General features: G+C 32.3%; 1 protein-coding gene across 1 annotated transcript; it reads right to left on the bottom strand.

The window, feature by feature from the left end:
* Positions 1-6,675: 6,675 nt before the first annotated feature.
* LOC147401874 (uncharacterized) lies at positions 6,676-7,576 on the bottom strand. The gene is made up of 4 exons (XM_086444450.1): positions 7,565-7,576; positions 7,389-7,463; positions 7,027-7,263; positions 6,676-6,948 (listed from the first exon to the last, which is right to left on the bottom strand). The coding sequence occupies exons 1-4, from the start codon at positions 7,574-7,576 to the stop codon at positions 6,676-6,678; spliced, it is 597 nt and encodes a 198-aa protein (XP_086300576.1).
* Positions 7,577-13,276: the final 5,700 nt, after the last annotated feature.

Here is a 13,276-nt window from a genome sequence, read left to right as displayed (position 1 = left end):
TGTGTAGAGAAGGGGGGACGGCCACCTATTTATAAAGAAGGATACTAGATTTTCTACCCATCGTAGAATTCTAGTATTAGGTGAATACCATTTAAGTTTTGATAGGATGTTCACTAACCCATCATATTTGATGCTGGTAACAAATGCCAGACCACTAACATGGTTTCCAATTTTATCCTTAATGTTTTGAACAAATTACAATCCAGTATTTATAAAATTTGTATATGTGAAAAGGTCACAAAAATAATTTTGATAATGAAAATAAATAAATAATAAAATAATAATTCCAACAATGTGTTGCTATTTGAATCATGTACATGAAAATTTTGATCAGCCATACACCAGACTATTATTCCAAAATACTTGATCAACTATTCAAGATATTATGAGTCCAACACGTCATAAATTCCCTAAAATTTAAATTTTATTTTCTTCTTGTTCATGTGCTTTTTATATGCATGTTATTTTCGTGAATCATTCTACGTGATTTTATTCATTTTGACAATTACTATGTTTTTAGTAGAACACGTAAATTTATTTATTACTACAAATAATAATAATAATTTCCAAAAATAATATTTTCTATTCCAACCTATCTAGAATTTGTCATGATGATTTTATTTTCAAAAAAAAATCCAAAAATAAAGCATAAAATTTCTTTTAAATAATATTTTTGAGTCCAGTTGACCCTTTTTTTTTTTTTTTTTTTCAAATTTGTTAGAAATATTGAGCCTAGCACATCCACTAATTATATAATGTACTTGATCGGGTCGGGCTGGCCCATGTTTTTTATTCCAAAAAAATAATAATAATAATAATATAAAAAAAAGATTGGAACTCAAAAGAAGATAAACAAAGAGAATGTGATGATCCATATTGGAATTTTGAATAAATGAGCAAGGCGTCTACAAATTTAGATTCTTTCATATTAATTTACTATGCTAGTAAAAACTCTGCAATGCAAGTTAATTTAAAATAGTGTAAATTGATATTTAAACTAATTCCTAACTTTTAAAAAATTATCTTTCATTCTTCTATTATCTAGAAAGAAAAAGTCAGAAATAGTGGACACATTAATCAGAATTATACATATTTTTATTCATTTAAAATAATTTTGGAGCAATCAATGAAGTTTTCCCTTTTGCTTTTGGACGATCCTGAAGTAATATTAAAATATACATTGTGTGGGACATTTCTGATTCTATGAAAAACATCTATGGTTGTAACACACATCCACATCAGAAATATCCCCCACGATGTATATTTCAATATTGCTCCAGAAATATTTTGTGGATTTAGAAAATATTTTTTAATTGATTTTCTGGTCTAAAAACGATTAAATACGGAATATTTAAGGCTAAAATTGTAATGTAGAGAAGTGGAGTTAATTTTACACTAATGCTGGAGTGACAAAATTTACTGCAATTCTCACAATTCTGACGTGGATACAAGTAAAAAACCAGCTACGGCTATGTGTGCACCTCCACGTAAGAATTGTGAGAATCACAGTAAATCTTGTGTCACCCCAGCACGACTCTTATTTTCAATTAATTTTTATTTAAAAATTCATAAATCTTACTACGTAGACACCGTTCCTATTCTATAGGAACAATTCTGATCTTGATCTCAACTCTACAATAGGATAGAGACTTAATTTTTTTATTTAAAAATAGGAACATGTACAATATAAAACATAGAATGAATTAATTCAAACATACTCGCTATGAAAATAAAATTTTGAAAGATATCACAAAATACCATAAATGATCATCAGATCAATAAGACTAAAAGCCATACATAATTTATATATGGGCTGATTTAAAACAAGAAAGCGTCGCGATTGTAAAATATCAAAATTAGAATGACTTAATTCAAACATACTCACTAAGAAAATAAAATTTTGAAAGATGTCACAAAACACCTAAAGTGATAATCAGATCAATTAGACTAAAAGATAGACATAATTTATGGGCAGATTTAAAACATTAGCTGAAATTATGAATTTTCTGTTTTAGCGCTTATTCATTTTAATTCCAAAATGAGTAAATCAACTTTTAGGAATAACAATATTTACCAAATAGGAAAATAAATAAATTACCCTTCTAAAATACCCTTATTGTTACTATCAAACATTACATTTTAAGAAGGGTATTTTTTGTAATTTAACCTTTTTTTTCTTTAAGTGGAAATATGTCGGGCCACAAACGGGAGTATTGGATTAAGTCACGGGTGGGGAGACCCAATCTCCCAATCGTGGGAGAACACTTAGGTCATTCAACCTTTGCCTCACCAATCAGGTAGTCCATTTTTTAAAATAAAATCAACATTGAGCTTGCACTGGAATTTCACAATTTTCTATATTTTTTTTCCTTATGAGTAAAAGTACATAAAAAGAGAATAATATCTAAGTAAAGCGATCATCAGATAGGAGAGGGGGGAGGGGTGGGGAATTACTCCGCTACCCCCAATTTTTTACCCCTCTGCATGTGTGTTAATGATAATTTTATAGGACCCTGAGTTGTTTTTTGAAATAGGTAGGGAATGAGGGCAACACAGGGAGAGAATTTGTGATAAATCGACCTCAATCACGATTTTATCATTTACTCCATCAAATAATAAAAAGAACATAGAAAGATAAAGAAGACAAGAATTTTTTATGTGTTTCGACAAACGTGCCTACGTCCACGTACTCGAAGAGCCGTTTCACTATAAATCGCACGGTTATATAGCCTTTTTAGACACCTCATTTTTACATTCGTCTAATTAATCAACTTGTCAACTCGATTGCAACGGTTCCCAATAATGGATGAATATTCCAATATTTTTCATTTATTGCTAGATATGTTTTAAAAATTTGGATGAAGTATTTCAAACAAGTAAAACTTTTAAAATCATACTACGCTAAGCAAATATGACCCAAAACATAGAAATCATTATTTTCAGATAAAAAGAGATTTTATGAGAAAAATCATCAAAAAATGATTAAATTATCAAAATACCCCTGACATCAAAACGTCCTTAGAGCTTACATTACACTTAAGAAAATCCTTTCGAAGACATAAAATAATGAATTAAAACTAAATAAACTGTTTCGTCAATTTTCATAAAATTCGATAAAATTACGAAAACACACAATCATTTCACGTCGAAAAATCCATAAATGACACAAACTAATACTCTCGTTGAATTCTTTATAAAACAATTAATTTCAAAAAGTCGAAAATCAATCTTTCGACTCAAAAGCCCTCTTTGAGAGCAAAACGGTAATTTTTCCAATCCTAAAAATCAAAAATCTGAAACGAATAATTAAAACATTAATAAGCGTAAAGTGAAACCTTAATAAATTAAATTCAAAATTTGAACAAATAAAATCAATTAATTAAGCTCACGGGCCAAATTTTAAGTGGGACCCACATAATATTTATTAAAAGACCTCCCATCTGGGGTCCGAAAGAATTAAAAATATAATTAGGAGAGTCTCCAAAAACTTAAAAAACTTCATTATACGTAAGAATTAAAATCCTAATTAACAACCTTAATTCAAAACCCTAATTAAACAACTTAACTTTATCTTGAAGAAACCAAATCAAATGGAAAAATTCCCAAAAAGTTTTATAAAAAGGAGCCTCCACAACCTAAACTAGCATGTGAAGAAAAACCTTAGGAAAGAAGGGCCAAAAACTCTCCCCAATCTTCTCAAAACTCTAAATCTAAAGTCCCAAGTCCTTACCTAACACCCAAACCCCAATTTTTTTTTATTAAAAAAACACTTAAAAATCCTCCAAACACCTAAAAAAATAAAAAAATATTCAGATTTAAAAGGACAATACCTCATCTCGGATATCAAAAGCGGATCTAGTGATTGAGATAAAAGTAGGAAGACCACACGAGGAACGCTCTCCGCCAGTTCTAAGGGAATTAACCGTCGCAGTCACCCAAGTTAAAAAAAAGGTATTATTTTTATTTTAATTTTTAGGTCGTTAGTTTTGCAATGTAAATTTTTGGGAAAGTAGAGATCGGCATTTGCCGAGCGAGATTGGTGCCTAACACATTCCAATCTCGTAATGTGATCCCCAAACCCATTTTTTTTGTAGATCAGTACTTCATTATCTATTTTGAGTCATATTTCGATTCCTAAACTGTAAAATTAGGTGACGACTCTAAATATAAAAAAAAATGGATCCACACCTGCGGATTGAGAGCGTTTTCAGCCTACTTACCTCCCCTCCGTTTTTCTCTTTCTTCCCCCCTCCTTTTTTACCATGGCCTTAAGACCTTTCTTTAAATACAAAAATCTTAAAAATAGTCCTAATCTTAATTAAGTTATAATTGATCATATTACCCCTTATCTAAATTAATAGTTATATAAAAAGGAAAATAATCATCTGAAATTGAGATTCATCTTTAATAAAATAAAGTTATCTTCAAATGATGCCACGTGTACGTCTTAAGATGTGTGTTGATGGTACGAATGAATGATCCAGATGAGAGATAATTTTATCCCTCCACATAGTCCCCTCTCGAAAGTAGAGATTAATGTATCAAGATTTGCCTTCGAGAAATACTTCTAACTTGAGTGAGGATCATCTTTGATTTTCAAACTAGTATGACTCTTGATCCCCCGAGCTTAATTTTTACAAATTTAATATTTCCTACAAGTTAGATTTTCGAGACTTAACATTTTTGAACCTACTCAACCTCATATGAGTAGGGTTCGATTCACTTTGTGGACTAAAGCTCAGTTTACGTAAAACCGACTCTCTTGGCTTGTAAAAAATTACTTTACTCCCCTTAGAGTGAAGTTCAATTCACGTAGAACCGACCTTCTTGTCTTATAAAAATTTGTTTCACCCCTCTCAGAGTAAAACTCGATTTACATAGAACCGACCTTATTACCTTATTAGGTTTTGCATTACTCATCTTACAGAGTAATGCTCGGTTTCAAAAGAAATCGATATTCTTGTCTTATTGGATTTTGCATCACTCACCTCATAGAATGATGCACAGTTCCAAGGGGAATGGACCTTCTTGCCTAATTGAGTTTTGCATTATTTAGCCCATAGAGTGATGCTCGATTCCAAAAGGAACCAACCTTCTTGCCTTCTTGGGTTATGCATCACTCACCTCATAGAGTGATGCTCGATTCCAAGAGGAATCGATCTTCTTACCTTATTGGATTTTGCATCACTCACCTCATAAAGTGATGCTCGATTCTAAGAAGAACCGACATTCTTGCCTTATAAAAATTTGTTGAATTGGCCAAAATGAACAAACACAGATAACAAAATTCATAGAATATAATCTTTTTAATGACACAAAATCATTGACTAATCTTTTTTTTCTTATAAAATTGGAAGGAAGTCAAGTACATTTTTCCTACCTTATTGAAAACTTCAAGAAAAATAATTTATAATATCATCCTTAAAAATATATCATTTATATAATCTCAAGTCCAAGTATTTAATTATACTTAGACCGAGTCCCCCAAGTATAAATTAATCAATTTATTTTATTGATTGGACTTGCATCGAACCCTCGTGTATATATTTTATCTCAGTGGGTTAGAATTATGTGCTGAACCTCTCATCTCAATAGAGTCCCTAAACTCAATTAAATTAGGTACGAGATTAGCCCTCATACTACTTTTAAATCAAGCCACCTCAAGTAACAAATTGGGTCATATGAAACCCTTATTAGGAGCTCGAATTAAGTCCTCAAACATACAACAATGTATTATAAATTGAATTACTTAATTCAGCAGAGTTTGTAGACTTGATCGAGTTAGGCATAGAATTAGCCTCCAAAATTTTCTTTTGTCAGGACAACCAAATAAAACAAATTAGATCACATGCACTACGTCATATTTCACAAAAAACGACGAGCCAAAGCCGTCGTTTTTTAAGAACAATGACGGCCCCCACCGTCGCAAGAGCCGTTGTAAATAACGAAGTCATTTTTGGTGAACGACGGTTGGCACGTGTCAACAAAATGTTGTGGAAAACGACAATCATAGCCTGTCAAAATAAAACGACGGCTCAAATCCATCATTTTATTTGTCGAATTTAAATTTAATTAATAGAGATAAACGACGGCTTAGAGCCGTCGTTTTTCCGTCAAAAATTTTTTTTTTTTGTTTTTATAATTTAACCAGTATTGTTTGTTATTTTTATTATTTTTCACTTAAAAGGAAAATGACAATTTTCATTGAACAGAAAATTAAAATCTAACAAAATAAATAAATATACCAAAAAAACAAAATTTTACATTTTTCAAATGGAAGCCATGTTCATTCAAATTTTACATGTGCAATCATAGTCCAACATGCCCCGTTTTCATGGTGTCGATTTTAATATACATCCCAATGTTTAAAAAAGTTTTTCAAAAAATATATTTTACCAACTTCACTTCACTTTACTTGTAGAAATCAAAACCAACATATGTCTTTCTCGATCCTTGCCGAAATCTGTGATTGAAAAATTAAAAAACATTGTCAGATATATAGTAATGACACCGACTACCTAAAGCAATCCAAGTAATTATGCAAGAAAGATGAATATACCAAATTACAAAATAAAAGAGTTCTCATAACTATCATTGTCAAACATTTAATTATTTTATTATAATTTTTTATGTTTAGTGTCTATCTACCATATAAAGTAAGAAAAGTACCTTTGTTTAGTAAAACTTTATTCGAAATTTAGGCCAATCAATAATATCACCGCATGTCAAATCAGCGAATGTTCCTTCTCCACTCTGTAGAATCACATTCCCATCAAGGACCTCATCTATAAGAATATCGTAGCTATCTGAATCTACATTAGATGCACCTATCACTCTTCCTTCGGCAACACATTCATGTGGTCGTTGTAAGCGATTCACCTTACAAAGACCTGTCTGTATGCTTGGTGGATTAGAATGTGACTCATGATGTGGAGAATCGGGCCTTACCTATAAAATAATGTAGACAATATCATTGTAACAATAGAAGTTCACTCATCTATCAAAAGTAAAATGCCAATGTTATACCTGTGAAAAACTCCCGAGATTGGTGGAAGACCGCATTGGTGTTCTAGTAGAAAATTTTGATTGTTGTAAAGTCTCATTCATCTTTTGCACCGTTTCCGTCAACTTATCCACTCTATTATGAAGGATTGTCGTCTCATACGCCAAGGCTTGCTTGTAAGGAATTGAAGCACGCATAGAAGTCTTAGAAACACCTGAACCCATTCCCCGAACACGACCTTGACTATCAGGACCACAAACCTGTACAAAAAGTTTCTAATATCAATTCCTACTAACGATATAATATCATACTTACTAATATCAATGCCTACTACACAACATTATATCATAATTACAAAATATCCTAATTAAAATAATGTACATACCACAGCCACAGGGTCATAGTCTAGATCGTTATGTTTATTAGAAGGGTCATTAGCAATCATTCTATTGATGGCCTCCTGCAAAATAAATAATAATTAAGAATTATAAAGAATAACAACTATTAAAAGAAATATTCAAACTAAAGCGAATAAAGTGTTTCACACACCAATTATCTGACAGTTTCTTCCATGAAACTTTCAGTTCTTTAACCTCCGAAAGAAGACACCCTTTAAGGTACAACCAAGAAAACTTATTGTCTTTAATCTTTCTTTATTACCCACTTAAGATATGAAATAAAAAAAAGAGAATTTACAAGAATGAGGTGTTCAATCCAGATTTACAGCAACAAATTAAAGCTGTAGCACATTTACAGCAACAAATCAACAATCGATACATTGAAGAAAACAAATGCAGCTGATTAGATGTCGTTAGATGACAACAAAGCTGAGCAGAGCTTGTTCTCTCTTTGTTTGCAAAACACATCTGAATATGAACTTGAACAGAAACTAAAATTGAAGGTGTTGACAATGGGGAGAAGCCCAAGCAGAAGAACAAGTATGGATTTCTCCATCATGAATCATTAAATATTTAGTAATTAGAAAAGAGAATGTATATGAGATTAATAATTATATATATATATATATTGTGTTTATAGTCTCGACAGTAAGTAATTAGGTTATTTCTTGATCAAATGCCCAAGTATTAGTATCACTCATTGTAGATCTACTTAATAAAGACTGTGAAATATTATGTTATATTTTAAGTATGCATTTTTTCAAATATTTTAATAGTGTACTAGCTTTAGTTGTATTACAATCATATGAAATTCTTTTACTACAATAATTACATACAACTTTCTGTACGTAAGAATTGTTTTTTGTAATGTTTGTTAGAGTAAGAGCTGCCATTCTTACCCAATAGGTGTTTTGATGACCAAACTATTTTCAATGGTGTGTAATACCCTATACTGTCTTCTTTGAAAAGCTTTAGATGATCTTCCTATTAATAATAGTAAATAATAGAAAGTATACGATCATCAATATATGACAACATGGGTATAGCTAGACTTGGATACCCATAAACTGTTGAAGGTCCTTATAATCAATTGTAATAGAAAACAAGTGCTTCACAAGGCATAAGGTGATGATGAGCACATCCACAACCACAACCCACACACACACACACACACTGTTGGGCTGGAAGTTATTCTAACTACACCCACAACACACACACACACACACACACACACACACACAGACATTCCATTCTACTCTCATTAGCACAAACCTCCCCCAACACAAAAACCACCACCAACACAGTCGCCACCAATTACATACCCTCCCCCAACCCATAAACCACCACCAATTACATATGCTCCCCCAACACATTAACCAACACCAATACAGCCACCACCAATTACATACCGACCCCCAACCCATAAACCTCCACCAATTACATACCCTCCCCCAACAAATGATGAATTTAAGAGCATTTATTGCATAGCTCCACTAAAGAGAAATAGTGTACAATGTGTTACGGGGGCATACCCCTAGATTTGTTTTGGTTTTTGTAGAAAACAGTAAATCAAGCCAATTCTGCCAATCAACTATAATAACAATAATGCTGAAGTGTATCATAACAATAATTGAAGTCAAGTCAAGTCTTGGGGTCAATTTCAATAATGCTGAAGTGTTCACATTCAGATTACAAGATGAATTCAAAATATATATATATATATATATATTTATATATATATATATATATATAACAGATCAGTCAAACACTAGAACAAAGAGGTGTTCACGAAAATCACGAAAATAAATAAATAAATAAATAATTATAACCGTTTGTTGACTTTTGGCATAGCTGACAATGTATATGTATGTCCTGGTAATCTCCTTATGAGGATCTTCTTTACTCTATAAATGAAACAGTCAAATATGTAAATGAACAATATATACATATTTCATTCCTAACATGATATTAAACTTGTCCCTTTCTACTAGAGGTATGAGTATTTTTATTTTCTTGTCTAACACGCTTCCCAGTCGCCCTCAAAGCTTGGCCCTCAGGTGTCGAGTTGAAGTCGACAAACCTCTCCCAATCTTCTTTTCTCATGTAATGAAGTACATGTTTTTTCCTTTCCGCATCCGTTGGATATTTATCATATACGTTTCGACGGAGATTACTTTTCCATTCTTTCCAACATAAGTTCGCTTTTTTGATTACCCAATCCTTATGCCATTTTTGAATTTGATAGGTGCCCTACAAAGAAAATTAAATAAGATGTGTTATATTTGTAATAAGTCATAGTTATAATTTACAAGTAAAAATAAATCATTTAATACACATGCACTCACACTGATAGACTCCCAAATTTGTTCCTTGAGCTTAGTAGGCACATTAGTCCACCTATCATATATAAGTGGCACATGTGTTTTTGCTACCTGCCCAATAGTAGTGCATAATTGAGATGAGTTAGGACCGATTGGTTGCCCATTTAGATTGAACTGAACTTAGATAAGCCCACCTATGAAAAATGAAAAGAATTAACAAAAACGTGATAACAAATATTGAAGAAATGAATACAATCTATTCACCCTTTATACATACTCTCAATCGTAGATGTAAATGCGGATGCGGATGTTGATGCGGATGCGGATGCGAATACTGATGCCGATGCTGATGCCGATGCCGATGCCGTATTAGGAGCAGATGATGATCAGTCAAATGACATAGTGCTGGAATCACAAATAGTATTTTCAAGTCAAGTAATTTAAATAAAGGCAATGACAATAAAAATAAATAAATTAAATGCATGCTTACAAACATTTTCATTCATCTTCATCCATGTTATCATATTCTATGATATCTTCTTGTAGTAATGATGTTGATGAATTTTCATTCATTCTTGCCTCAAATACTAAGGGATCTTCATAAGAATCAACATTTAGATCCAATCTCTTTGGAACTTTCAAGACAACATGTCAATCTTCTGTAGACCTACTACAATCTTTGCAATAAAAAACTTGAGTTGTTTGAGAAGCAAGAATAAATGGCTCATCAACTTTCCTGTAGTTCTCTGTAACCTCCCTAAATTAACATAAATCAAGTTCGTTTTTGGATCAACGATATATCTGTTTGTGTCTTCTATATGAACCTAATCACAATAAAATACCGGTATTCTAAAATCATGATAATCCAACTCTAAGATTTGTTTGACAATTCCATAGTAAGTAACTTCTTTATTAACAACGTTCTTATCCCTGACACTTGACCTGAAGCTAGTCACAGCCTTCATAGAAACCCCACTGTTCTGTGTTGTTTTGTTCATTTCTGAATCCGTTGTACAAAATACATACCCATTTACCTTGTATGAACTATATGAAATAGCTTCAAATTTTGGACCATCAACAAGCCTTTTCAAGGTAAAGTTCTCCTCATTTTGTAATTGTTGTCTAAGCCAAGGTATGTAATCCATTGGCTTTTCTATTCTTGAATTACCTCTTTGAGTTTAACAACTAGATACATGGCTTTGAACGTAGGTAGTGTAATTTCTGCATATGAATGCAACATTCATACATTATCAACTATAAACCATCATAACAAAACAAGTATGTAGTAAAATAAAAAATTTCCTTACTTTTCCCACTCAACATTTTCAATTGATTGACGTAGTACTCATTTGAGTGTTTGCTGGTACTGTACATTTTCAAGAAGAAAAACCTTCCCTCTTTTATCAATAGGATAAGCACATTCACCATCAACATCCATGAACGTATCCCTCGCTTTCATATGGCTTCCTCTTTCTCCATTGAATATGTAATTCATGGTATACATCATTGATTCATCCATAAGGTAACATTCTGTAATACATCCTTCTAGATATGTCTGATTCACCACATATCGCTTATATGTTTTCATCTTCCTTATACATGAATCATATATCAGATTGACGCAAAATTTAATTATAAAAATAAACTCATTAATTTAAAATTTTATTTACCGCTCAAAAGGATACATCCATCGATATCTAACGGGTCCGCAAACTTGCACCTCCTCCGCCAAGTGTACAACAAGGTGTGTCATGGAAACAAAAAAAAAAAAGGAGGAAAGTACTTTTCAAACACACATAGTGTTTTCACAATTTGATCTTTCATCTTCGAAATTTCCACACGATTAATAATCTTTGAACATAAGACATTGAAAAATATTAATAGTTGTTGAATAGCAGCCCGCAATGGCTTATGACCCTTGAATGCGTGCATCAATAACACTGGTAACAATTGTTGCACAAGGATGTGATATCATGTGACTTTAGATTTTTGAATTTGTTGTCCTCTAAACTCACATTATGTTTCCAATTTGCACTATATCCAATAGGAACCTTCAAATGATACAAAGTTGTACAAATTAATTATTTTTTCGATTGAGACAATAAGAAAGGAGCTTTTGGATAAATCAACTTGCCATTCATCTCTACAGGCCACAACTTTTTCCTTATTTTCATAGCCTTTAGGTCTTGACGAGCTTGAAGATCGTCCTTCGTCTTATTCTTTGTATTGTTGCTAAGAGATTTTCTGTCACATTTTTTTTCACATGCATTACATCCAAATTGTGGCAAATAGGTAGATCCTATAGATTGACAAAACATATGTCAGCATGAATAAATTAATATTATACCGCATTACATTAATGTTTAGAAAGATAATCCTAACGCACCTTCCAATACGGCAATTCAAAAAGGATCGATCTCTTTGACCATGCAGTAGATTCATTCTGATTCGCGGACCTTTTCTTTTTATTTTCTTTTACCTTTCCGAAGTTAGTCTGAATGGTTTCCATTTTGTTCAATACTTCAACACCACTCAAACGTAAAGGATGTTTCCCATGTTCCTCATGCCCATTAAATTGTGATTTTTGGCTCCTGAATGGATGTCTCGAATCTGATAAAAATCTTCTATGCCCTATGTAAGCAAATTTTTTCCCATGTTTTAGCCATATTGATTCTGTTTTTTCACTACATACAGGGCAACTATACTTTTCTGCAGTCTTACAACCTGACAAATGATCATATGCTGAAAAATCGTGTATGGCCCATAACAAAATTACTTTCATGTTGAACCTACTCTTAGTGTAAGAGTCGTACGCTATAATTCCTGTGGACCATAATTCCTTCAACTCTACAATCAATGGTTGCAAGTAGACATCAATATCGTATCCTGAACCTTTCTTTCCCAGAATCAATAATGTTAAGATAGTAAACTCCTTTCGTATGCATAACGATGGAGGAAGATTGTATGGAACAATCATAACAGGCCAACAACTATAAGAGTTATTATTGTTTCCAAAAGGATTGAATCCATCAGTTACAAGCCCCAACCGAATATTACGTGCCTCATCACCAAATTCTCGTACTGAATATTCTCTGAAGAATCATTCTCAATTTGAACATCATCTACATCATCAATTTTATCCATATATATAGATGTACTAGATCACATGTAAGCTTGAGCATCATTTACCATGTCAGTCATGTTCGGGACTACATCTTCAATATGATCACTAGCAAGTGTATTGTCCCCAATGTTTGCACAACTTCTAGGATGAATTTCTCCATGATGGATCTATGTAATGTAAGATGTATCTATACCATCACAAATCAAATGAGTGCGAATATCGCTTATCGTTTTCTTCCCTCCGATCAAATTACGACACTTCACACAAGGGCAACAATACCAATCATCATCCCCTAATTTATGTTTATTAGCCTTTATGAAATCAAAAAATGAATTAATTCCTTCCAATTATTCAACAGAAAGCCTTGGCGTAGTCATCCATGTCTTACTTGGGGGTACGGGCTTCGAAGACATCTTCTAGGTATTCAATA

The sequence above is a fragment of the Akebia trifoliata genome, chromosome 5 (assembly GCF_017979445.1).
Source record: "Akebia trifoliata isolate Shusen 1 chromosome 5, ASM1797944v1, whole genome shotgun sequence".
Lineage (NCBI taxonomy): Eukaryota > Viridiplantae > Streptophyta > Magnoliopsida > Ranunculales > Lardizabalaceae > Akebia > Akebia trifoliata.
This window is presented reverse-complemented; position numbering and strand designations above follow the sequence as displayed.

Coding starts and splice junctions, on each gene's coding strand:
- LOC147401874 (XM_086444450.1), bottom strand. Junction 7,264..7,388: donor ACTATGACCCTGTGGCTGTG/GTATGTACATTA, acceptor CTTTTTGTACAG/GTTTGTGGTCCTGATAGTCA. Junction 6,949..7,026: donor ATCTCGGGAGTTTTTCACAG/GTATAACATTGG, acceptor ATTATTTTATAG/GTAAGGCCCGATTCTCCACA.